General features: G+C 46.7%; 1 protein-coding gene across 1 annotated transcript in view; it reads left to right on the forward strand.

Annotated features, from left to right (window-relative positions):
* SBF2 (SET binding factor 2) overlaps nucleotides 1-26,755 on the forward strand; it is a 301,018-nt gene that overhangs the window by 206,397 nt on the left and 67,866 nt on the right. The window contains 2 exon segments of the mRNA XM_018555287.1: nucleotides 2,513-2,662; nucleotides 17,504-17,572. Of these exon segments, the coding sequence (XP_018410789.1) occupies nucleotides 2,513-2,662; nucleotides 17,504-17,572 (219 nt within the window).

Raw genomic sequence — 26,755 nt, forward strand, 5'->3', positions numbered from 1 at the left:
TTTTTCATGGATAACATTATTTAAATCTATCATATATTATTATTTCATCTATTCTGACCCAAAGACTCTCGGGGAAGCTATATTTGTTTTCCTAATTCATAGAACATCAGCGCAGAGAACCGTTCATATCAAGTCCCGCCCCAGAGGAGCCTGCATGTACCCGAAACACACAGAATGGGGCCGATCTAGGCAGAAGCCAGTTATCATAATGTTTTGGACAGTGAAAGTAAAGTGGAGCCTCAAAGGTGAAATCCCACATACACATCAAAATTAAGACCCCAGAGGGCATTGAGTCCAAGGGACTCAGGTCTGCAAGGCAAGCGGGTCAATAACTATGCCACTATTATACCTCAATAATACACAAGAGGCAAAATCTGATCATGTGGGTTGTAAATCATTTAAAGCGGTATGAACCAGAGCAGGGAAGACTTTGAATTCAGTTTTTCAAAGTGTTGTCTGTCAGACACTGGAAGCTTCCTGACAGGAACACTGCTCCTTCATTGTCCAATCACAGGCTAGGGTTAATCCCAGATTAGGCCTTTGCTGTGAAGGGGTGTCTGGGTAACAAGATTACCTGAGCAGAATTAGGAATGCTTTGCATGTATGGTTTTTACTTTGTATTCAGCTTGTTACCCAGCAACAGGTATAGTTTCTATATAGGATATGATGCTGTCTATAGGTCCACTTTGGTTATACATAATGCCGTTCCCTTCTGTGGTCCGTGTTGAGCTTCTCCCTACAGCTGCTGTGTGAATTCAGCTTATAGGTACTCGGCCATCTGTGACCTGCAAAAAGCAAACCACACACAGTGCAGACGGTGTGATTGATGCGGTGCAGTAGCGGCATGTCATCGAAGATCGTACGGCACCATCCCCGGAATGTGCCGTTTTTTTCTGAGATTCTGCCAAGTGTCCCTCCCACCTCATCTGTCACCTCTCGCAGTAGATACCGGCGCCAATAACAAATCTAGTATTTGGACGCTTTTTGTGTTGCTTAGCGATGTCTTTGTATTGTCTGGCTCTAAGTTCGGTAACTGGGGGACATGCAGCGTCCGAGGGACTACAATTCCCAGCATGCTGGTTTGACAGTGAAGGAGGAGCTGCACTCCGAGTCATCACTCTGACATTCACTCTGATAGCGCTGAGGAAAAGCAATAGAAATCTGATTTGCTCAAAGGGCTTCTCCTCCTCCTACTACCAGTGTTAACGTGTACGGAAACCCGAGTAACACATTTTCTTTTATTTGCTCCCTTTAAAATATACAGAACCATAATAAGTGCAAAAAACATACTTTTGCTTCATACTTATCAACCTTCAAGGGCACTTTTTTTTTCCTGGTATCCGTGCTTCCCCATTTGGTGGGTGACGCTAGGAAATACGGGTTACTGAAGATCTGCCCCAGCCGGCCATTTAAACAATGAAGGAGCATCCACACAATGTGGTCATCGGTCTTCTCTCCTGTAAAAGAGCTGCCTGTGGTAGATTGACAGCACTATGCAAAACTGCGCTCACTGTACTGGAATGCCCTCTCTCCGTCCTCCATCCTAGTGTACAGCGCATTACAGAAAGCTTGTGTAGATGTTAGGTACTTGTACTGCATTTAAAAACTTGATTTTTGGTAAACTTCACTAAAAGGGTGTTTATCTTTGACTTCAGCTTTTACAGCTTTTACATTAGTTCAGGCCCCTGTCCTGGCCCAGAGTGCACTATGGTGGTCATTTATCAAACTAACACAGGCTGAATATTTGGCAGGAACGTTTTGTACATTACCTTCTAAGTGGATATATTTTTCTAAGTGCATTTATATGTCATGTACAATTGTGTCTCATTAACAAAGTGTGTGCAAGTATTGTAAATGTTTGTGTTTAATTACATTTGTAATGATTCTCTATTGCTTCTTCTCTCACTTCCTACCTCTCTCCATTCTCTGTCCTTCTATCCTACCCTCCACTTTCTTTTCCTTTTTCTTCCCTTTTCCTTTCCCTTTCTTTCCTTTTCTTTTATTTCCTATCCTTTCCCTTCCCTTTTTTTCCTTCTCTTCCTTTCCTCTTTTCTATTCCTTTCCTTCCGTTTTCCCTTTTCTTTTGTTTTTTCCTTCCTTCCCTTCTCTTTTGTTTCCTTTGCTTTTTCTTTTCTTTCCCCTTTTCCTTACCTTTTTTCTTTTTCTGTTTTCCTTTTCCGATTTCCTATTTTTCCTTTCCCTTCCTTTTCTTTTTCCTTTCTTTCCTTTCCCCTCCTTTTCATTCTTTTCTTTGTATTTCCTATCCTTTCTTTTCCTTTCCCTTCTCTTCCCTTTCCTCTTCTTTCCTCTCCTCTCTCTTTCTCTCTCCCCCTCTTCCCTTTCCTCTTCTTTCCTCTCCCCTCTCTGTCTCTCTCCCCCTCTTCCCTTTCCTCTTCTTTCCTCTCCCCTCTCTGTCTCTCTCCCCCTCTTCCCTCTCCTTTCTCTTTCTCTGTCTCTTTCTGTCTCTCTCCCCCTCTTCCTTTCCTCTCTCTGTCTCTCCCCCCATTTGCAGACTCTGCCTGCCGCCCTCCGCGCACTGAAGGGAAAAGCGGCCAGGCAGTGCCTGGCGGAGGAACTCGGTCACCACGTTCAGCAGAACCGCGCCATCCTCAACCACCAGCAGTTCGATTACGTCATCAGAATGATGAACTGCACACTCCAGGTATCTTATGTTCACATGTCAACGTTTGTGTGGCCAGGTAAAGTGTACCTGTCACCTTACACAGGGGAAGCAGCCATTTCAAGCATTGAACTAACATCCAGTTTATCCATTAGGTAGACCGTGGCAACATCAGTTGGAGACCAGGCACAAATCAAACAATAGACCGCCTTGTTTAGAGCAATGGCTCTGCCCAATGGTGACAATGGTGGGATAAGTGGGGTAATGATTCTGTGGGATGTAGGAAGAAACAGGGCACATTGTGAAAGATAAATGGAAGGAACAAAAAGTATATAGAGAGAGGGAGATCACTCCTCTAGCAGATCTAGCCTCTTCCTATACAGTGCTATGGGAAGAGGGATAGTGCAGTCTAATTGAGGACCTAATGTATTGCCTATATCAGTGGTGCACAATTGTTGAGATATAGAAGGCCTCATTGTGACTCCTGACATCATCAAGGACCGCACATAATATTCAGTATATGTAATGCTACCGAAGACTGTCAACAGATGGTCAGAGACTGCAGACATGCTACAGGAGTGATTAGTGACTAAGGACATCTTCAGAGACATGTTCAGAGAGGGATTGCAGACATGATGCATTACATTGCACACTAATGTTCTCACTACTGGCTGTTGAAAGTTTGAGTGTTGGACATGAAGTACTAGCAGGCTACAAGACATAGTGGAGACATGTTGCTAGAGATCGCTGTCGTTGCAACTCCTTTACAAACTATAGTTCCCACTATTGTCTTTGGGAGTCTGAGGGCTGCACAACAAGTACCAGCAGGTCTCATGTTGGGCACCAGAAGTCCATGGTTTGGTGCGCCCATCTTTAGTGGATGGCGCAGTTCATTCTCACATATATTTCTTCTTTATATTTCTTTTCTTGTGTTTTAGGATTTATATAACGCTGAGCAAAGCCTGTTTGTCCTCACAGGATTGACTGCAATAATTACCGGCGAAACACAAGCTTAGCTACGGCTCGTGTTCTCTCGCGTCCATAAACACGACCCTACATTTTCTGAATGTGCCGCGTCCATGCGTTCCAGCGTTTAATCTTGCTTACAATTATCATAAGATTTATGGTTATTTACTGAGCACAGTCCAGCAGTGCACTAAGGGGGGTTTAACTTCTCATTCTGAACATTTTTATCCTGAGTTGAGAATGTTGTTTGTGATGTTAACCATCTGCCGGATTTGTTTATAGAGAAATTGAGCATCTCCGCCACCGAAGTCCCAAAACAAAATATATCTTGTCTGATGGGCCGCGCTCTTGTCTGATGGGCCGCGCTCTTGTTGTCTGATGGGCCGCGCTCTTGTCTGATGGGCCGCGCTCTTGTTGTCTGATGGGCCGCGCTCTTGTTGTCTGGTGGGCCGCGCTCTTGTTGTCTGGTGGGCCGCGCTCTTGTTGTCTGGTGGGCCGCGCTCTTGTTGTCTGGTGGGCCGCGCTCTTGTTGTCTGGTGGGCCGCGCTCTTGTTGTCTGGTGGGCCGCGCTCTTGTTGTCTGGTGGGCCGCGCTCTTGTTGTCTGGTGGGCCGCGCTCTTGTTGTCTGGTGGGCCGCGCTCTTGTTGTCTGGTGGGCCGCGCTCTTGTTGTCTGGTGGGCCGCGCTCTTGTTGTCTGGTGGGCCGCGCTCTTGTTGTCTGGTGGGCCGCGCTCTTGTTGTCTGGTGGGCCGCGCTCTTGTTGTCTGGTGGGCCGCGCTCTTGTTGTCTGGTGGGCCGCGCTCTTGTTGTCTGGTGGGCCGCGCTCTTGTTGTCTGGTGGGCCGCGCTCTTGTTGTCTGGTGGGCCGCGCTCTTGTTGTCTGGTGGGCCGCGCTCTTGTTGTCTGGTGGGCCGCGCTCTTGTTGTCTGGTGGGCCGCGCTCTTGTTGTCTGGTGGGCCGCGCTCTTGTTGTCTGGTGGGCCGCGCTCTTGTTGTCTGGTGGGCCGCGCTCTTGTTGTCTGGTGGGCCGCGCTCTTGTTGTCTGGTGGGCCGCGCTCTTGTTGTCTGGTGGGCCGCGCTCTTGTTGTCTGGTGGGCCGCGCTCTTGTTGTCTGGTGGGCCGCGCTCTTGTTGTCTGGTGGGCCGCGCTCTTGTTGTCTGGTGGGCCGCGCTCTTGTTGTCTGGTGGGCCGCGCTCTTGTTGTCTGGTGGGCCGCGCTCTTGTTGTCTGGTGGGCCGCGCTCTTGTTGTCTGGTGGGCCGCGCTCTTGTTGTCTGGTGGGCCGCGCTCTTGTTGTCTGGTGGGCCGCGCTCTTGTTGTCTGGTGGGCCGCGCTCTTGTTGTCTGGTGGGCCGCGCTCTTGTTGTCTGGTGGGCCGCGCTCTTGTTGTCTGGTGGGCCGCGCTCTTGTTGTCTGGTGGGCCGCGCTCTTGTTGTCTGGTGGGCCGCGCTCTTGTTGTCTGGTGGGCCGCGCTCTTGTTGTCTGGTGGGCCGCGCTCTTGTTGTCTGGTGGGCCGCGCTCTTGTTGTCTGGTGGGCCGCGCTCTTGTTGTCTGGTGGGCCGCGCTCTTGTTGTCTGGTGGGCCGCGCTCTTGTTGTCTGGTGGGCCGCGCTCTTGTTGTCTGGTGGGCCGCGCTCTTGTTGTCTGGTGGGCCGCGCTCTTGTTGTCTGGTGGGCCGCGCTCTTGTTGTCTGGTGGGCCGCGCTCTTGTTGTCTGGTGGGCCGCGCTCTTGTTGTCTGGTGGGCCGCGCTCTTGTTGTCTGGTGGGCCGCGCTCTTGTTGTCTGGTGGGCCGCGCTCTTGTTGTCTGGTGGGCCGCGCTCTTGTTGTCTGGTGGGCCGCGCTCTTGTTGTCTGGTGGGCCGCGCTCTTGTTGTCTGGTGGGCCGCGCTCTTGTTGTCTGGTGGGCCGCGCTCTTGTTGTCTGGTGGGCCGCGCTCTTGAGGGCCGCTCAGCCCTTGTCTGATGGGCCTCTCAGCCCTTGTCTGATGGGCCTCTCAGCCCTTGTCTGATGGGCCGCTCAGCCCTTGTCTGATGGGCCGCTCCCATGTCGGCTGGCCTGTGCTGGCATTAATAGAGTGGCAGGCATTACGCCTATAATGCATAATACCGCAACACACATGCCAAACATTCTTGTGCACCGTCAGGAGATTATTGCACTGTGTTAATGGAACTTTAATGCAATGCATAGTATGAATGGGCCCTCAATCAGGGATTCTTGGCTTTAGGGTTTTAGGGATTCTAAGGGGCTGATCTATAAATGTTCTACTCAGTGAATATCAGGGTGAATGCTGTTCACTTGGCATTACCGCCACTAGATAGAAATTCCAATGAAGGTGGATAACCCTGCCTGCATGGTGCAGATAGGTCTCGATTTCTTATCTGACTCAAAACTTTCCCACAAACCAATCACAACCTTTTAGATCGGGGGTAGACAATCATGGCCCTCCAGCCGTGGTGAAACTACAAGTCCCATGAAGTATTGCAAGACTCTGATGGCCACAGGCATGACTCCCAGTGGCAGATGCATGATGGCATTTGTAGTTTGCTGAGGTTGCCTACCCTTGCTTTAAAACCTGCACACTAAGCCTACTTGAAAAATTATTTGCATCGGTCATCCAGAAATTGATTTGAAGATTTCAGCCAGTGCTAAGCTAATTATTTATTACTGGTATTTATATAGCGCCGACAATTTACACAGAGCTTTGCACAATCAGTCCCTGCCCTCAGGAAGCTTTCATACTAAGGTCCCTATAGCACACGCATACAGGGCCAATTTAGACAGGAGCCAATTAACCAAGTCTTTGGAGTGTGGGAGGAAACCGGAGTACCTGGAGGAAACCCACTCAAGCACAGGAAGAACATTCAAATTCTTTGCAGATAGTGTTCTAATTGGGATTCGAACCGGGGACCCCCAGTGCTGCAAGGCAGAAGTGTTAACCACTAAGGGACTGTGTTGCCCAAATGTTCCAGTCTGGTGTCTGTGCCCAAATGTTTAGCAAGCTCATGGATGCCATTTACCTGTCAGGTCCACTTTAAATGAGGCATCACATGAGAGATAATCACAGCGGCGTGATTCAGACTTAGTCAGTATGACTATGTAGTGTAGAAACAAGGAAGGAAAGGAATAAATCCCAACTTCATCACATCACGGGCCGCAATAAAATAAAACAAACCATTAAAATGTCCGTAAATAGCTTTTCGGTTTATACAATAAATTCCCCACTTTAGGTCCCATCCCGGCGGTTTATAATAACCATACAGATCCTTCCCATCATGGCTCCTGTCTGACACATGACAAGCCATATACTCATTGTTGTACAGGCCAATGTTTTATGATAAGTAAATGGTACATCGCGTTTTACAATGAGAACCGACCTCAGGGCTGCCGAACACAGCTTGTTAATGTGAAAAACAGGACGCAGCCACTTAACCGTGATCAGTTCTTGGCAGGATGTATATTAAGCTATCTTACACACATGAGCCATTGCTGTCGTCGTATGTTGCGCATGAGCGTTGGTCTGGTGGAACGCTCTGCGATCGGTGTATAACAGAACCAGAGTAATTCTTGTTCCATGCAAATTACAATGAGTGATGCCAATGCAAAGGCTTGGTTTCAGATCTGACCAATAATATGAAAGTGGCCCTTTCAGTCATTTCGGTAAAAGTCTTTGTGAACAAATTCCTGATGTGCCGTGATACAAAATGACTGCATCAGGTTTAAGAAAAAACTCTATTGAAGTGTGCTTGTGTTCAAGTCAGGTGACTTTGCCTATCCTGTGATGATGGCACTGGCCATCATCACAGATTTCCCTCAGTCTCCTCTCCCTCTGTGATCACTTCAGACGGTACACCAGGGTCGGGAAACTCTGACCCTCCAGCTGTGGTGAAACTACTGATGTGCTTGCATTCAAGTCAGGTGACTTTGCCTACCCTGTGATGATGGTACTGGCCTGCTGCCGGCAGGAGGAAGCATTTCCTCAGTCTCCTATCCTGCTGTGATCACTCCAGACTGTACACCAGGGTCGGGCAAACTCTGACCCTCCAGCTGTGGTGAAACTACTGATGTGCTTGCATTCAAGTCTGGTGACTTTGCCTACCCTGTGGTGATGGCACTGGTCTGCTGCCGGAGGGGGGGAAGCATTTCCTCAGTCTCCTATCCCTCTGTGATCCCTCCAGACTGTACAAACTCTGTCCCTCCAGCTGTGGTGAAACTACCGATGACAATGGTGTCACCGTGCCAGAAATCGAGGGGAGACCTCTACTATGGATGTGGATGGCAATATAAGGCTAAGGAAGGTCCCAGCCTTCCCCCCAAATCCAATGACAAGTATTTTAATTGCTGTTTTACCATTTAGAGATATTTCCCTTCACTTCCTGTCACTTGGAAACCAAGGAGGACCGTGCACATCCCCGAGCAAGATTCAGGTGTCTCCAGTACTTCCTGTACAGTCCAATAACAAACATGCAGCTCAGAAGTGGTGACTTTACCTGGACTGGGCTGCTGCATGCTTGTTTCAGGTTGAGTATGGAGACAGCCAGGCAGTTAGCATTTTCTGAAGCAGGTCGGCAGTGGCGGCCCACAGGTTTAGATTGAAGTAGCACTTTCCTTAAAGCAAATCCGGCAGCCATGTTGTTTATGTTTGTGGTGTAATTCAGGAACGGTTGCAGGGCTCGGCTCGTCACGTCGTACAAAGGAGCCCGTTATGCCATTGAGCATGAGAGGTTTCCTGTCTACGTTGTGTCCCTTTTATGAACAGCTAATAATTCTAATAGGATTACAGTTTTGGTTTCAAAAGTGAGGAATAATTTGTAGATTAGTGGGGTCACTGCAAGAATAATGTCCCCCCTACATCCAGGAACAATCCTTGCTATTTAAGGCCGGCTAAAGCCCCATACGTGATCCCCGGCGTCGCTGCGCGGAGCTTGTGCGCTGTTGTATTCAGCCGTGTTATCAGTCTTGTTTAAAAGCTCTTCCTCCATTATTACTCCGACTTTTTATTCTAATTTAGGAAATACGTATAAAATGCTGGTGTGCAGAGTCAGTCCGTCAGTGTGCACTGGCCTGACCTCCTTCACTGCTACGTATGATCCAGCAATGTGCAGTCACTGTACAGACCAACTCCTCTGCTGTGCATAGTCCAGCAATGTGCGGTCACTGTACTCGCCTCCTCCACTGCTGTGCATAGTCCAGCAATGTGCGGTCACTGTACTCGCCGCCTCCTCTGCTGTGCATAGTCCAGCAATGTGCGGTCACTGTACAGACCAACTCCTCTGCGCATAGACCAGCAATATGTGGGTCACTGTACTGACTAAATCTGCTCTGCTTAGGCATTCCAGCAGTGTGTAGTCACTGTACTGACCGCCTCCTCTGCTGTGCATAGTCAGTCTAGCAGTATACTGTCACTGTACTGTACTATTTCAGCAATATCATTTACCCTTTTAAAGGTGGAAAATAATGGTGTATACCTGGCCCATTATTTGCAAAGTGGCGCCTTTATTCTTTCAGGCAGATGGTGCTAATTCACAAGTTAAGACTTTGCTAGCTGAGGAGGAGGGGTATGTCCCTCTTCCGAATCATGAGGTCTCTGTTCAGCATGATGCTTCTCTAGATTTGCTTAGAGCTCCACCTCCTGGCTGCAAGTAATAAGTATGAAATATTCTTATGCAGACTTTTTATCAGACCAGGCCACCTTCTTCCATTGCTCTGTGGTCCAGTTCTGACGCTCACGTGCCCATTGTAGGCGATTTTGGCAGTAGGCACCCTGACCAATCTGCTGCTACGCAGTCCCATAGACAACAATCTGCGATGCTCTGTGTGTTCAGACACCTTCCTATCGAAACCAGCATTAGTTTTTCCAGCAATTTGAGCTACAGTATATCTTCTATTGGATTGGGCTACCCGGGCCAGCCTTCCCTCCCCATGTGCATCACTGAGCCTTGTCCTTCCATGACCCTGTCGCTGGTTCACCGGTTTTCCTTCCTTTGACCACTTTTGTTTGGTCCTGACCACTGCAGACCGGGAACATCCCACAAGAGCTGCACTTTTGGAGTTGCTCTGACCCGTTCCTCCATACATCATAATTTGGCCCTTGTCAAATTTGCTCAGATCCTCACATTTGCCCATTTTTTCTGCTTCCCACTTGCAGGAGCCATTGCAATATATCCCCCCACTTGCAGGAGCCATTGCAATATATCCTCCCACTTCCAGGAGCCATTGCAATATATCCTCCCACTTCCAGGAGCCATTGCAATATATCCTCCCACTTCCAGGAGCCATTGCAATATATCCTCCCACTTCCAGGAGCCATTGCAATATATCCTCCCACTTCCAGGAGCCATTGCAATATATCCTCCCACTTCCAGGAGCCATTGCAATATATCCTCCCACTTCCAGGAGCCATTGCAATATATCCTCCCACTTCCAGGAGCCATTGCAATATATCCTCCCACTTCCAGGAGCCATTGCAATATATCCTCCCACTTCCAGGAGCCATTGCAATATATCCTCCCACTTCCAGGAGCCATTGCAATATATCCTCCCACTTCCAGGAGCCATTGCAATATATCCTCCCACTTCCAGGAGCCATTGCAATATATCCTCCCACTTCCAGGAGCCATTGCAATATATCCTCCCACTTCCAGGAGCCATTGCAATATATCCTCCCACTTCCAGGAGCCATTGCAATATATCCTCCCACTTCCAGGAGCCATTGCAATATATCCTCCCACTTCCAGGAGCCATTGCAATATATCCTCCCACTTCCAGGAGCCATTGCAATATATCCCCCCCACTTCCAGGTGCCATTGTAACCAGATAATCAATGTTATTCACCTCTCAGTGGTCACAATGTTATGGTTATCAGCGTAGATTCTCTTTAGTGCCTTCAGCGCCCTCTAGTCTGGCCGATCCCCCCCGAGTCTAAGTGAATGTATTTTCATGTGTTTCTAGTTTATCTTAATAAATGCCATTGAAGCCGTTGAATAGAGTTATACAGAATAACATATAGACGTCTATAAATTAGGCTTTATTTGCCCTTTTAGAACTTGCTTCCAGTAAAGCCCCATAAATGCCAGTGTAATATATGGCATGGCCTGGAATTGTTTCTGGGTCTCTCGGGTCTGGAAGGGTGCACAGAACCGAATTCTACTGATGGCGTGTCATCTGAGACTAGCTGTCCGTGTTCCGGACTGTCCTCTCTTATTACAGCATGTTCTGTAGCCTGGTGAAAAGCTATAGTCGAGGCAAATAGACAGTTTATATAGATATATGTGAAGTATTGTACCTGCAAAGAATTTAGTCTGTCCTGTTTAGTGGTGAGGTCCTGCACCCCCCCACTGACTATTGCAGCCTGGTCCAGGACACACACCCTCCCAACCTTTGATTGGGCAGCCAAAGAGCAGAAGTACACTGAGGAAGTCTTCCCCTGTGCTTCCTTCACCCATAAGCATGTTCACAGTGTAGGTTACAGTCGGCTAGTCTGCAATGCAAAGCGTGGGATGCCGTGGTGTAAAGCACGGACTCTATAGAAGTGGAGACGTGTTCTCTGGAGTGACCAATCACGCTCCTCTGTCTGGCAATCCGATGGGCGTGTCTGGGTTTGGCGGTTGCCAGGAGAACGGTACTTGCCTGACTGCATTGTGCCAAGTGTAAAGTTTGATGGAGGGGGATTATGGGGGGGTTGTTTATTATGGGGGGCATCAGCATACCAAGACATTTTGGACAATTTCATGCTCCCACTTTGTGGGAGGAGTTTGGGGATGGCCCCTTCCTGTTCCAACATGAAGTCAGCACAAAGAGCTGGAGAGGGAGGGCAGGAAGTGGATTTCATGGGGACACCGAGGCACATACAACAGCCAGAGAGAATGGGGAAAAGAGAAGGGGGCTGACCACTAGGGGAGGCGGTGATCAGGTAAGAAAAAGTGCTTTACTCCGATCCCCTAGGCATAGACAAGCGGTTGACCCTTAAAGTAGCCCCACTAAGGGGAGGGTTTGTTTTTTTTTTGCCCGGAGATATGCTTTAAGGAAATAATGGAACGTCGGAGCTCTGTGTCTGTGTATAGACATTTCATGTGTATGAAGAAACTTTACAGATAATGACTTTTCCTTTAAATGTTTAAAAAAAATTATGTAGATGAACATGAGTCGGGATGTGACAATAGCCACGAGCAATGGCTTTGTGGTTTGTTGATGGATTCTACCTTCCATGCCACAAATAGCTCCCTAATGAGGAGCAGCCGCTGCCGTGTTTGTAACGGGCTCGCGGATCTTACAAGCACCTAATTCAAGACAGACATCTCCCCGTCCTCCGCTGTCTGTGTCTGCGCTGCTGTTGTGGCCCTGAATGTAAAGAATGTTTGCATCCCTTATATACAGAATTCCTTCTCCCCGAGAGAAGACGACATCTGCCAACTGCAGAGGAGAACGTAATACATTTGTACAACTGCAGAGCGCTCCGTATAATACTGTACAACTACAGAGCTCTGTGTATAATACTGCCGTATAATACTGTACAACTACAGAGCGCTGTGTATAATACTGTACAACTACAGAGCGCTCCGTATAATACTGTACAACTACAGAGCGCTCCGTATAATACTGTACAACTACAGAGCGCTCCGTATAATACTGTACAACTACAGAGCGCTCCGTATAATACTGTACAACTACAGAGCGCTCCGTATAATACTGTACAACTACAGAGCGCTCCGTATAATACTGTACAACTACAGAGCGCTCCGTATAATACTGTACAACTACAGAGCGCTCCGTATAATACTGTACAACTACAGAGCGCTCCGTATAATACTGTACAACTACAGAGCGCTCCGTATAATACTGTACAACTACAGAGCGCTCCGTATAATACTGTACAACTACAGAGCGCTCCGTATAATACTGTACAACTACAGAGCGCTCCGTATAATACTGTACAACTACAGAGCGCTCCGTATAATACTGTACAACTACAGAGCGCTCCGTATAATACTGTACAACTACAGAGCGCTCCGTATAATACTGTACAACTACAGAGCGCTCCGTATAATACTGTACAACTACAGAGCGCTCCGTATAATACTGTACAACTACAGAGCGCTCCGTATAATACTGTACAACTACAGAGCGCTCCGTATAATACTGTACAACTACAGAGCGCTCCGTATAATACTGTACAACTACAGAGCGCTCCGTATAATACTGTACAACTACAGAGCGCTCCGTATAATACTGTACAACTACAGAGCGCTCCGTATAATACTGTACAACTACAGAGCGCTCCGTATAATACTGTACAACTACAGAGCGCTCCGTATAATACTGTACAACTACAGAGCGCTCCGTATAATACTGTACAACTACAGAGCGCTCCGTATAATACTGTACAACTACAGAGCGCTCCGTATAATACTGTACAACTACAGAGCGCTCCGTATAATACTGTACAACTACAGAGCGCTCCGTATAATACTGTACAACTACAGAGCGCTCCGTATAATACTGTACAACTACAGAGCGCTCCGTATAATACTGTACAACTACAGAGCGCTCCGTATAATACTGTACAACTACAGAGCGCTCCGTATAATACTGTACAACTACAGAGCGCTCCGTATAATACTGTACAACTACAGAGCGCTCCGTATAATACTGTACAACTACAGAGCGCTCCGTATAATACTGTACAACTACAGAGCGCTCCGTATAATACTGTACAACTACAGAGCGCTCCGTATAATACTGTACAACTACAGAGCGCTCCGTATAATACTGTACAACTACAGAGCGCTCCGTATAATACTGTACAACTACAGAGCGCTCCGTATAATACTGTACAACTACAGAGCGCTCCGTATAATACTGTACAACTACAGAGCGCTCCGTATAATACTGTACAACTACAGAGCGCTCCGTATAATACTGTACAACTACAGAGCGCTCCGTATAATACTGTACAACTACAGAGCGCTCCGTATAATACTGTACAACTACAGAGCGCTCCGTATAATACTGTACAACTACAGAGCGCTCCGTATAATACTGTACAACTACAGAGCGCTCCGTATAATACTGTACAACTACAGAGCGCTCCGTATAATACTGTACAACTACAGAGCGCTCCGTATAATACTGTACAACTACAGAGCGCTCCGTATAATACTGTACAACTACAGAGCGCTCCGTATAATACTGTACAACTACAGAGCGCTCCGTATAATACTGTACAACTACAGAGCGCTCCGTATAATACTGTACAACTACAGAGCGCTCCGTATAATACTGTACAACTACAGAGCGCTCCGTATAATACTGTACAACTACAGAGCGCTGTGTATAATACTGTACAACTGCAGAGCTCTGTGTAGTCGCCTTCCTTAGCCTTGTAGCACACACACACCCAGACACTGTGCGGTTTATTCAGTTGTTTGTGAGGGTCGCGGAATGCTGTTGGCGGGCCGGTATCACAGCCGGTGTAGTTTAAGGCTTGGACTGGGGTCGCTGGAGAGAGGTGCCGCTCACTCGCTGCGAGAGGACCCCGGCATCCCAAACATTTCCTCCGCGCTCCATTATAGACGCTCACTGTCGCTGGTTACCATGGGAGGCCTCGTGACGTTCCTCACAAGCACGCCTGGCATCCCGGCTTTAAGAAATGTCAGATGTGCTGACACGGGGGAGGGGGGAGAGACACTGTCTTTTTTTTTTTTTCTTTTTTTTTTACATCAGTCTTTTTTAATCGGGGAAAAAACAACAGTCACCGCGCTGTGTCGCCACGACAGTAAACAAGCTGGATGCGAAAAAAGCCGCAGTTTGCGTTGTTGCGGAAAAAATGCAAAACTTGTTGGTTTGTATCACTGATTTTTTTTAAAAATGGTAACACAAAAAGCATCTGAAGGATAAAAGCGCTCGTTCCTTTTATGCCCATCTGCAGCCAGAATGTATTTCGGGCACATCCGTGCCATCCTGTTGCGGTAACGTGCCGCAGAGGTGGTTCCACGTCTCCGTGCGTTGCTGTGCCGTTTATTCTGAGTTGGGTAGATCTTGGTGGAGCGAAGGACCCAAAGGCATAATCTCTGGTCTTGGAAGGCAACTCTCTATCACCCGCCATGGTATCCCATCGGTCCCCAAAGCAATCCAGAAAAACTATTTGAAGAATGAGAGCGTCACAACCATTTAGTTAGTCAAGCAGAACTTTATTAAACTTGACAAAAAAACAATAGATGTGTTTTGGGGGCTCATGATTCCCCCTTCATCAGGGCTTATACTGGCCGTGATTGGTGAAGAATTGGACAGTAAGGAGAAAGCATCGGCATTTAGGGTAATGGGCGATGTGGGTGCCAAGTGACCCGGGGTCCGCGATGTCGGCACCAGAGAGTCTCAGCGCCCGTTTGTATGCATATTTGGGATTCTGGTCTGGAGTGCAGTGGGACATATGCGATCGATTACAGTCGTTTCCCACTGACGTCCATTGACCTTAAATCAGGGCGGACACAGGCGGCAGATATTTTTCACTGGATCAGTTATGACCCATTCCCACAAGTTTGGTGCGATTACACGTGGGACTGTAACATGAGTTGATGTGGTGGCAAAGACTGCACCCCAACGCACCTTCCTAGGGCACCCGAACATGTTGCCACGACGATAATATTGCATGCACAATTTTTGGTCCATTGGGCATCCCATACAAGTACAGGAATACAACACATATTAAGGCGCATGCATTTACCATACCACAGAGGACTGGACTGGTGTGTACGGGCCCCTTATATACATACCGGTGGGTCAGTTTTAGTAACGTCAGTAGATGAGACGGCATCATGTCTGGTCTTTCAGCACTGTCCGTTGTAGCTACTTACACTGAACATTTCCAAACTCAGTCATGTTTTTAGCAATTATAGGTTCATTTTTCCAATTTTCTCAAGAACAAAGAGCGAAATGTCATTGAATCTGAAGGAAAGTTTACTGTAAGAACTAAAGTGATTCCTACAAGAGTCCATTCATCATGCGTGCCGTGGGGGGCACTTCTTGTGCGTAAACGCGAGGGTGGTAATGTTTTCAGGCTCAAGTCTAGATATTCTGACATCAGTTCTCAGAATTCAGCTCTGGAAAGTGGGGGTTTTGTCCTAAAAAATTGTTCAAAGGCAGTAAAGTCCGAATATTTCTTTGGAAGCATCTGCAGCCTGAAATGCTTAAAATGGACATTAGATAATCTCTTCAAGTCTACATGAGTAAATTCCTCACATGCCACAATATACCGGAATGGTGTCATTCTTTTTAGAGAAGCTCCACCTTTTATAATTAAAAAGCCATTTCTGAGCTCCAGTCATTATAATAAGTATGTGGAAGGCACCCCAAGCAATCGATTGCCTTATGCAGTGGCCACCAGGCGTTTGGCCTCCGCTGAGCTCAAGGCCAAGTCTCAGGAAAAGGTCAACCTGCACCAAGGACTTAAAAGGAGAACTATGAGGCGAGTGAAAATCACTCATCCTCATAGTTCTAGCCGACCTGTGACAATGAAACTGTCACACGTCGGCTCAGTAGATCGGGAAGTGAGGGAACACATACTGTCGCTCGCTCACTTCTCCATCATGTCCCTGCAGAGAGATGTGACTGTCACTCACAGCTCTCTGCAGGGAGTCTCCCCCCTCTCCGATCCTCCAGCGCTGACTGGCGGAGGGGGCGGGTAGAGCAGGCTCTGTCTCTAGATAGGCAGAGCCAGCTGTCACTCACGCAGCTGGGTGGATCTTGACCGTAATGTCGGGATCCCGGCTGCGGCGCTCTCAGTATACGTAGAGTTGATAAACAGATCTTTTATTTGTATCTTTTGAGGCAAATAGCTTAAATATCTCAGAGACCCGACACTGAAGCCAAAACACCAGCATGAGAGCCAAAGGACTATCCCTTTCAGAGGAGAGGTTGGCATTGGCAGCCCCCATTCTTTTCTCATGACAGATTCACTTTCAGCCGATCCCTGAAGCCGTTTCAATCTATACATTTGGGTGAGGGGCTGGTATTTTGGTATAACGATCACCCATGGTGACCAGTAAAACTTTAAAATGGGCAAATTGAAGACCGAAGAGGCCAATTAAATAAAAGCGTATCATTATAACTGAAAAAATCTAACTACAGTAAATCTCTCACCAGCAGGAGAAGGGTGCACTTAAGATGTCATTGATACATTTCATTACAACATTTATCCGGCCCAAAATATTACATTTTCATATTTAACTTTTTCCATTTTTGCATCATTTTGGACTGTGTGTTTTCCAAGGTCATCCCTCGTTGCTGCATCCACTAATAATATTTTCCGGCTGTAGGGATTTTCATGTAAATTCTATTTTGTAACATCGACCTCGGCCCATTTTTTTTTTTATTACATGTTATGCTCGAAGTTGAATAATGGATTCAGCATGTCACAGTGGAAAACTCATAAAAGCTGTTTACAGGTTTGAAATTTCTGCCGAGTATTCGCACAGACCATCTCCACTGCACAGCTAAATGCTTTCTGAAGCTTTTATGCTCTGGTTTTAAGTCTCATTATATAGGACCCTGCCTCTAATATTCGCCTCATGACTCCCCCGAGAAAGTTCTACACTAATTATTTTGCCAGGCATCTCAGCAATGTCACCGGTCTCTAGTGAATGGATAGGCTGCATTCTCAGCAATGTCACCAATCTCTAGTGAATGGACAGGCTGCATTCTCAGTGATGTCACGGGTCTCCAGGGAATGGATAGGCTGCATTCTCAGCGATGTCACCGGTCTCTAGGAATGGATAGGCTGCATTCTCAGTGATGTCACCGGTCTCTAGGGAATGGATAGGCTGCATCCTCAGTGATCTCACCGGTCTCTAGCGAATGGACAGGCTGCTTTCTTATGTATTTCAGTCTCTACAAAATGTTAAGTGTCTCATTGCTTTTATTTTATTTTCAGGACTGCTCCAGCCTTGAGGAATATCACATTGCAGCTCAGTTACTTCCACTGGCTACTGCCTTTTGTAGGGTAAGTTCCCATGTGGAATGAAGTGTAAATGTATTTCTGTTGCCTCTGTTGTACTCTGCTACAGGAAAACAAAATTAAACCTTTTCTATGACCAAGGACAAATGTGGGTCCTGAGGTTACACAGGTTGAGAACCACTGCTCTAGAGGATATGTTGGCCTCACACCATTCTGCTTCGTAATAGCCTCTTTATTTGTATTCCTTTAGCATGACATATGGATGCAACTTTTCAAAGCCTCACAGGGCTCCTTTGTCAGGCAAAGTGTCCAGTGGACGCTTTGCCTGACGAAAAGGCCCTTGAGGCCCTGAAAAGTTGCATCCATATGTCATGCTAAAGGAATACAAATAAAGAGGATATTCCGAAGCAAAATTCTGTGCAGACTTCATATCTTCTAGTGTGGAAGGAATAGTGTTCCATTGTTGGTGTCAATGGTAGGAATACCACTGAGCACTAGGAATTCGCAAAACCGGGTCACTTGAAACCATCAGACATGAACCATAAGTTTGTCAGTTTATAGGGAATGGGGTTATACAATTAACATTATGAAATGGATATGACTACACCTGACCTCTCACTTGCTCTCTATATGGAACCACGTTCATGCCCCCTTCACGTGAAAGGGGTTAAACCCACGGCAGTCGGTCCAGAGTTCCCGTAGCTATTTTTAAAGTGTTTATTACAAAAACATGTTTAATGAAATTGTTCATCCTTCCATAACCTGTGTTTATTTATTTTCTGCATCCCACTTCAACCACAGGAAATGTAAATCCTAAAACGGGAATAAACGTCACTCCCCCACTAAACTTTATTAAAAAATAACTAAAACAATGCGCTCATGCTTATTTTCCGGAGTACGGCTTATTTACCGGGTTTCATATACATCATTTGGGGGGAACGCAAACATGATTCACACAACAAAGGAATGATTCCTCCGTCACGTAGAGAGACCTCGAGTGTTCTAGGTCATCAAGATCGCGTCTTCCTGTTGTTCACACTGAAGGAATGTTTCTAAACAATAAAAAAATAAATAGGTACTTCACTAATGCACTCTTTCACCGCAGGAGTCCAGATTAATGGGCTGAGTAATTTATTATATCGACCGTTTCCATAATAAATACTAAATAGAAAAGGTTTAATGCCGCTGAAAATTGCATCAGTGGGAATACCAGTACAATTAAATGTTATTTAAAGCGCTCTTATAACATTTGAAAATACATATATAAAGGTCATGGGACAGTCTGCTCCTATGGGGCTACTGGACAGGAAGCCACCTGTGTGCTGGAAAAGAACCCCTAAATTTAGCCCCATTTCAGAAAACTACTCATCCAGAATTTTTTTGATTATAAAACAGGATTTATATAGCGCCAACAGTTTGCGCAGCGCTTTACAATATAAGGAAGACATTACAATCACAATACACTTCAAGACAAGATGGTAAGGAGGGCCCTGCACCTGAGGGCTTACAATCTAAAAGGGAGGCAGGGTGGGTCTCCCAAGGTGTAAAAATGAATCTGTCATTTGGGAACGGGCAATCCCAAAATACTCCACTGTCCCCATGGCCTCAGGACTGTGGAACTGAACTGCACTCTTCAGTGAAAGGAGAAGGAGAGTCATGTACTTGCCATGGCTGCTTCCATCACATGACCGGGAACCAGAACACTAAGGCCTTGTTCACACCAAATGCAGAGCAGATCTGCATGAGTTTCTGCACACGCAGTTCAGTGGGTTGTGCCACATTTTTTGCCGTGTTTTTGATGCTTTCCGGGCCTTTTTTGGTTAAAAAAAATATATATATATTTTTTAGTTTAAAATGGGCTTTCAGTGCGTTCCAGGCATTTTTGATGCATTTGCATGCGTTCCAGAGCAGGTAAAATAGGGCCTGCTGCAGTTTTTTTTAAATAAATAGCGATTGGATAGCAAAGTTAAATGATCAGCTTTGCTATGTTCCATCCTTAGTTTCTCACACTGCACCTGTCAGTGATTTCCTCCTGGCCTTGTACTTTGGAGCCGTAGGGGAATCATGAGACAGATACTTCAAAAGCGGCGACGTTGCTGTAATAGAAATTGAGACGTGTCAGGAAACAAAAGCTTCCGTCTTTGCGTCCTGCAGCCAAGACTCTGTGCTGTGTCTGCCGATGCTTGTCCCTTGTCCGGAGCTCCTTAGATTCAAAGCTCAAAGTTTTATTAGAGATAAACAAGTATAGTGATGCAAAGCAGGCGCATTGTGCGTTGAAGGGAATTTAGCAAACTTTGCTGTAGATATGGGCCCTGCCAGTGCTCATACTTCAGTGCTAAGTCTGCCTTTACTTTTGCCATGTGATCTGTGTGGGCTAATCCTGGCACTGAAAGTATTCTAACACCTTCCCACTCCTGTTGCAGGTGATCCCTCTGATTTGACATCACGCTCTCTGATGGGGCTTGAACACTTACATGCTTGAGTCTTTGGTCTCTTTTGTAATAACTAGTGATGAGCTGGGGCTTGGTGTGAACTAGGGATGCAGCGATACCAGTACTAGTATCGGTGTTGATGCCGAGTATTTGCAGGAGTACTCGTACTCGCCCAAATGCTCTGATACCTTCCCTGGTACCAGAACTTCCAGTCAGAGGAAGATTTCCTCTGATCAGCAGTGCCATAGGGGAACATGGAGCCGGCTTCCCGGGCAATCAGGAAGCCGGGTGGCGAGTAATGACCTGCCTCTCGACTTCGTGATTGGCCGGGAAGCTGGCTCCACACTGATCGGCTGGGAGGCCGGCTTTCCAGCCAATCAACATGGAGCCGGCCAAACAACATGGAGCCGGCTTCCCGGGCAATCACGGAGCCCAGCGGCCGGTAGTGACATTCTGCCCGGCTTCCTGATTGCCCGGGAAGCCGGCTCCATGCCAGTGGAAGCACCAGTATCGGTACCCGACATCTGCGAAAGCAAAATTTGAAATGTGATTGGCCGTTTGAATTTCGGGGAAAAAGCCAAACAACTTTCTGAGATGGTAGATGAAGGGATTCATGGGAGAATGTATTTATAAACTGAGGAAAGAGCTTATCCTTCTCCTCTGCCAAGTCGGAGGTTTTGTACAGGAGAGGGGAACACTTGACCATCTTATTTCCAAAATCTGCAGTTATTTCTGGATGCGGGAACCAACAATTTTAGCCTTAATTATCGGTTTTCCCGCCAGCCGTGGGATCTTATGTTGGCGGAGATACAACGCGCACAAGGTCAGTACCAGAGCAAGGAGCAAAACAAATGTCAGGTTTCAACAGAGACAATAAAGCGGACTCACGTGTTTGTAGCATCCTATTGATGAAATTGTTGGGTCAGATTTGTGGAATGAAAACGCGAAATTGGCATGTCACGTGATCCTTTGTACAACACGCCATTAATTGATGTGACTTGACTGGCTGACAGATATGGGGCAATGGTTGGAATCAGCTGTTGTGCCCAAGTGTCCCAATCCTTTTCATGAATGTTACATTGTGTCACAGAATCTGAGGGGTGGGATTGGGCTGAATATGGCCACTATGAGCTTTCTGTAGCTTAAAACATCCAGAGAGAAAACTTTAACGTGATCTCCAGCCTTCCCCTTCAGTCTTCTATTTGACCTCCGTCCTTCCATTCAGTCTTATATCTGACCTCCGTCCTTCCCTTCAGTCTTCTATCTGACCTCCGTCCTTCCCTTCAGTCTTCTATCTGACCTCAGTCCTCCCCTTCAGTCTTCTATCTGACCTCCGTCCTTCCCTTCAGTCTTCTATCTGACCTCCGTCCTTCCCTCCCGTCTAATATCTGACCTCCGTGCTTCCCTTCAGTCTTCTATCTGACCTCCGTCCTTCCCTCCCGTCTAATATCTGACCTCCGTCCTTCCCTTCAGTCTTCTATCTGCCCTCCGTCCTTCCCTTCAGTCTTCTATCTGACCTCAGTCCTCCCCTTCAGTCTTCTATCTGACCTCCGTCCTTCCCTTCAGTCTTCTATCTGACCTCCGTCCTTCCCTCCCGTCTAATATCTGACCTCCGTCCTTCCCTTCAGTCTTCTATCTGACCTCCGTCCTTCCCTTCAGTCTTATATCTGACCTCCGTCCTTCCCTTCAGTCTTCTATCTGACCTCCGTCCTTCCCTTCAGTCTTATATCTGGCCTCCGTCCTTCCCTTCTCTCTTCTATCTGACCTCCGTCCTTCCCTTCAGTCTTATATCTGACCTCCGTCCTTCCCTTCAGTCTTATATCTGGCCTCCGTCCTTCCCTTCAGTCTTCTATCTGACCTCCGTCCTTCTCTTCAGTCTTGCACAGTTGTACCAGCTCCTCACCTGTGTGATATTGCTTCCTCTTTAACTGCTTCAAGTCTTGTAATGTGCTGTGATCACAGACTCAAATGTGACATTGTTTTATATTGGCAGAGAAAGCCTCCCATTGCAGCTACACACACAGAGTCTATAAATATGAAAGTAAATATCTAATCATCCATTAAGTATCAAAATACTCTACAGCTGAAGAACATTCCATTACCTTTATTATAGACGTCTGATGCTATGTTTGGCTTTGGTGATGCTTTGACTTTATTTTCCTAGTTCCTGTTAAAGGGAAACTCCCGATTGTTGGAAGTATCCTTCATGGCCAATTTTCATAGATATTTTTCATATTACACACATATATATTATACTGTTAGGCCTTCCGATATACTTACTGCATGATAAGTGGAAGTGTCTGTCCTTCTATATTCATGTGATGTGTCTATTGCCTCAGGAGGCATCTCTTTGGGTCACATGGGGGGGCAGCAGATAGCGGCATGGCCGCTCTGCTACACTAAGTTTGTGCCGCCCCCTTTCTGGCCAGAGCATCCAAGGTCGCTAAGAGGCATGCGAGCAAATGTGTAAGGGCCATACACATTTCCCTGCCCAGCTCTTAGCAACCTGTTATGGTCTGGCTGGCGTCCCGCTCAGCTCCTGGCAACCAGCGGCGTGGCTACTCTGCTGTATAGTGTTTGTGCCGTCACCTTTCCAGCCAGACCATCACAGGTTGCTAAGAGCCAGGCGAGCAGATGTGTAAGGGCCATACACATTTCCCTGCCCAGCTCTTAGCAACCTGTTATGGTCTGGCTGGCGTCCCGCTCAGCTCCTGGCAACCAGCGGTGTGGCTTCTCTGCTGTATAGTGTTTGTGCCGTCCCCTTTCCAGCCAGATTATCCTAGGTTGTTAAGAGCCTGTCCAGGTCTTAGCAACCTCGTACGCCCTGGCCGGCATCCCGCCTAGCAGCTGGCCAGAGCTGGGTGGGGAAATGATGCAGAGGTCACACCCCCAGCCCTGCTGCCCACACGCAAACCCCTTTCCTAAGCATCAGGGTTTTCAGGGGTCCGGGGGAGAAGCAGGAGGAGGCTGACATTCCTTGCCACATTTACCATAAACAACTTTTTCCCTGATATGGTTCCAGAAATGTGTTTGAAACTTTACTTTTAAAGCATCTAATCGAACCTGTCCATCAAAAGAGGAATTCAAATGTCATCCCTGGCATGCAGCCCATCGATGACCTAACATAATAAGTCTATTATCCTTCCCACTGGTGGTGAAAGGCAGAAATGTTGGACTTTGTTATGCGACACCTCCTTCCATATTGACTTTGACCTCTTATCCTTTTGGGAGTATGTAAGTACTTTGTACCCCCCCAGTGGTTGGTAATGAGGCCGTGCAGCCTCGTGTGACCCGGTCAGCCAAGGTTAAGTAGGGCAGGCGAGTTGTTGCTGTTGTGTCTGTCATTCTGACAATCTTCTCATTCCTGGACTTCATTTTCTCCATCTCTAGGAATGTTCTGTACATCCTGACACCCGTGGCATTGCCACATGCCATTCAGCAGTCAAAATGATTAACTCCCCCTGATGTTCTCCTTCTGTCTTTGCCAATCGGAGACCATAGATGGTAATGTTTAGATTAAGACGTCCTTCTACTCTGCAGATCAGTTGTGAGAGGTCTTGGTGCAGTTTTGGGGCCCATTCTCACTCTTATGTTTTTAGAAGGATTTAAACCGAATTCCAACAGACTACAAATGTGCAACATTCGGCGCTCGACAATGTCCTATTGTGACCCTACTAAAATCTAATATTTTCTTAAGCTATGTTTGCAAACTTCAATAGTCCTCCAACTCCATATGTAACCTGAGAAATGTGTCTTTAAAGGCTAAGTTCACCTTTCTGACCATGTGTCATGTTACAACCATATTTAGGGTGTAACATGAAACGTGTTCAGACCGCAGGAACAGTCTGCAGGAGCCGGAGCATTGCATCCACGATCTACTGATTGCCGAATTCCTGTGCAAGAAATAATGAATGTATATTTTTCTTTTATGAAGAAGTCTGTACTTATTATTGTTTTACAAGAGAGGAAATTTCCCTTTAATATAATATGCACAACCCTAAAAAAAGGGATAATACCCTGCAGATACACTGAGTGGCCAGATTATTATGACCACCTGATGTTTGTAGGCAAATTAGTTATAATTAGCTATAATTTGGCACTGAAGTTGCTAGAGGGCCAGACCATTATAAATAGGGAAGCAGGTTGGTTACCACGACAGTAGAAGTGACTTGTTTCTGAAAATACGGGGAAACAACGCAATTTAACAGCCTTTGAACGCGGGATGATTGTTGGCGCTCGGAGCCATGGAGCGAGTATCAGCAAAACAGCAGAATTCGGTAAATGTTCAAGAGCAGCTGTTGTTAAAGTGTTTAAAGACCGGACTGTCAGCCGAAAATCTGGGTCTGAACGTGCGAACTGTGGCCGTCAGCGACTAGTCAATGTTAGGGCAGAACGGAGAGTGGCAAGACTGGTACAAGACAACAGAAGGGCAACAGTGCCGTGTCAGATTCCTCGCATCACCTTTCATCATCTCGTGGAGTCACGAGGCGGCCCAACAAAGTCATCTCGTGGCCCAACGAAGTACTGATGGGGTGGTCATAATAATCTGGCCACTCAGTGTATATACTGTATGTACTATTTATATATATACACACACACTGCATAGTAATCATCACATTATCAACATTCATAGCATTCAGAATTTGAAGTTATCCTTTTATTTAGGGTTTTTCAAGGTTTATTAGATACATTTAGGAGGTAGTATACTCCGGAATGTGCTCGGAACATATTGCTGGCAACAACCTGAGTTAGCCCCGAAATTAGTATATCTTCTCCCTGCCTTTGTTATTTAGTTTAATTGACTCTGGGGAAAGAAAGTCATTATTATGTTTTCCTTAAAAAAAAAAAAAGACTATTTTATGCTAAAACGATAATGGTTTGCATGTGTGTTCAGAAATATGGGGAAGGCATCCAAAGACATCAAGGTGAATCTTTACAGGGTGTAGTTAAAGGAGCACAAAGTTCAAGACGTACGGAACTCTCACTGTATACACGGAGAGCGAGCTTGCCTCCAAATTCAGATTGGAAGGTCTTTGCGTTCAGGAATGATCATGTGATCCATTGCCTAGGCGTTCCCACATGTAGCCAGCACTGGAGGCGGACTTAAAGTATGTGTAGAAGAATTAGATCTCCGGTTGGGCTTTTAACTGCTCTCCGGGGTTCTGTTATAGAGATTTAGCCTCACTTCCTGTCCTGCTGATCAATGTTTCTGCACACAGGAAGTGGGGGAAAAAATCTTCAACAGCATCACAGACTTGAATCAAAATCTGAAAGCGGTTCTGGCCTTCCCCTACTAAGCATTGTTTCTGATGCTGTTGGGGAGTTCCTCTCACTTCCTGTATGGTAAAAGGTTGTCAGAAGGACAGGACAGGAAGTGAAGTGCTACTCCTCCCCAACTGTATTTAAAGCCAAGAAAAATAGTTTTGGCTGGGCATACATCTTACCGTTTTTCGGTATCAATATTTTTTTTTCTGAATACCGATACCGGAATGACTCGCCACCCGGCTTCCTGATTAGCAAGGAAGCCGTCCCCATGCTTTTCGTCACTAGGTGACGAGAAAGCATGGAGGCGGCTTTCTGGCCAATCAGGAAGCCGGGCGCCATGTAATGATATGGCGCCCAGCTTCCTGATTGGCCGGGAAGCCAGCTCCATGCTCTCTTGTCATGAGGTGACGAGGAAGCATGAAGCCAGCTTCCCGGCCAATCAGAGAGCCGGGCACCCCGTCATTACACGGCGCCCAGTTTCCTGATTGGCAGGCTTCCCGACCAATCAGAAAACCGGGCAGCGAGCCATTACATGCATGGAGCCGGCTTCCCGGCCAATCAGGAAGCCAGGCAGCGTTTTATGACTCACTGCTTGGCTTCATGCTACCGGAAGTATCAGGCTAGGCATCGGAGCATTTACCCAGCACCGATACCAGTACTGGTATCGGTGCATCCCTAATCTTGAGTACAATTTCTTTACTTTTTTAACCATTTTTTCTGGGTTACTGACCTGCAAGAAACATGCAGATGAAGAAAGTCAGAAGCCCTTATCTGCATACGTGTTTAACGTTCGTTCAGGCAGCAGTAAAGCCAAAGGGTCATCATGGCAGCCAGGCGGGCAGCTTTTCACAAGAAGAGGTCAGTGGGCTGTCTCTTCCAGGTTCTGCAACTGGCCCCCGATGACGGGTCCACTGTCCTCTGTGAGTCCTATTATTATCATTATTATTAATATTCAGGATTCATATTGTTTCCTCAGAACAATTCAATGTAAGGAAGACATTACAGTTACAATACTACTGGTTAGGAGGGCCCTGCCCATTAGAGCTTACAATCTAAAGAGAGGGGCGAGTGATACAAGAGGTGGTAGCTGTGTGGGGGGGGGAACGTGTTTCATGTTAACGATTCAGATACTTTCGAAGCCCGGGATTAGCATGACCTCCAGGCAAGCGTCTTTTTCAGGAGGAGAGGCCAGCAGTAGCTTTGTGCCAGCTTTGAGCTATCCGTCCTCTTTAATTTCTCCTCCTTATTGAAGAGAAATTGTTGCAAGTTTTAGAATTCCGGAGACAAGATGGCAGACAGACATGCTGGAAATTGTAGTTGGCCGGGTCTATCCTCCGTCCTCAGCATTCCAATCCATCCTGTAACAATTCATCAACATCGTGCAAAAAAAAATCTTCATCTCCCAGGATGAAACGCTGGCCCCAAAAAATGTGATATAACGAAAGAAACTGTGAAAGAATGAGAGGAAGAGGAATGAGCGCAGAGCCTTGGGAAATGAGGACAGAAGAGGCGCATTCCTGGCTCCGGAATG

The sequence above is a fragment of the Nanorana parkeri genome, unplaced genomic scaffold (assembly GCF_000935625.1).
Source record: "Nanorana parkeri isolate BGI_ZX_2015 unplaced genomic scaffold, ASM93562v1 scaffold10, whole genome shotgun sequence".
Taxonomy (NCBI): Eukaryota; Metazoa; Chordata; class Amphibia; order Anura; family Dicroglossidae; genus Nanorana; species Nanorana parkeri.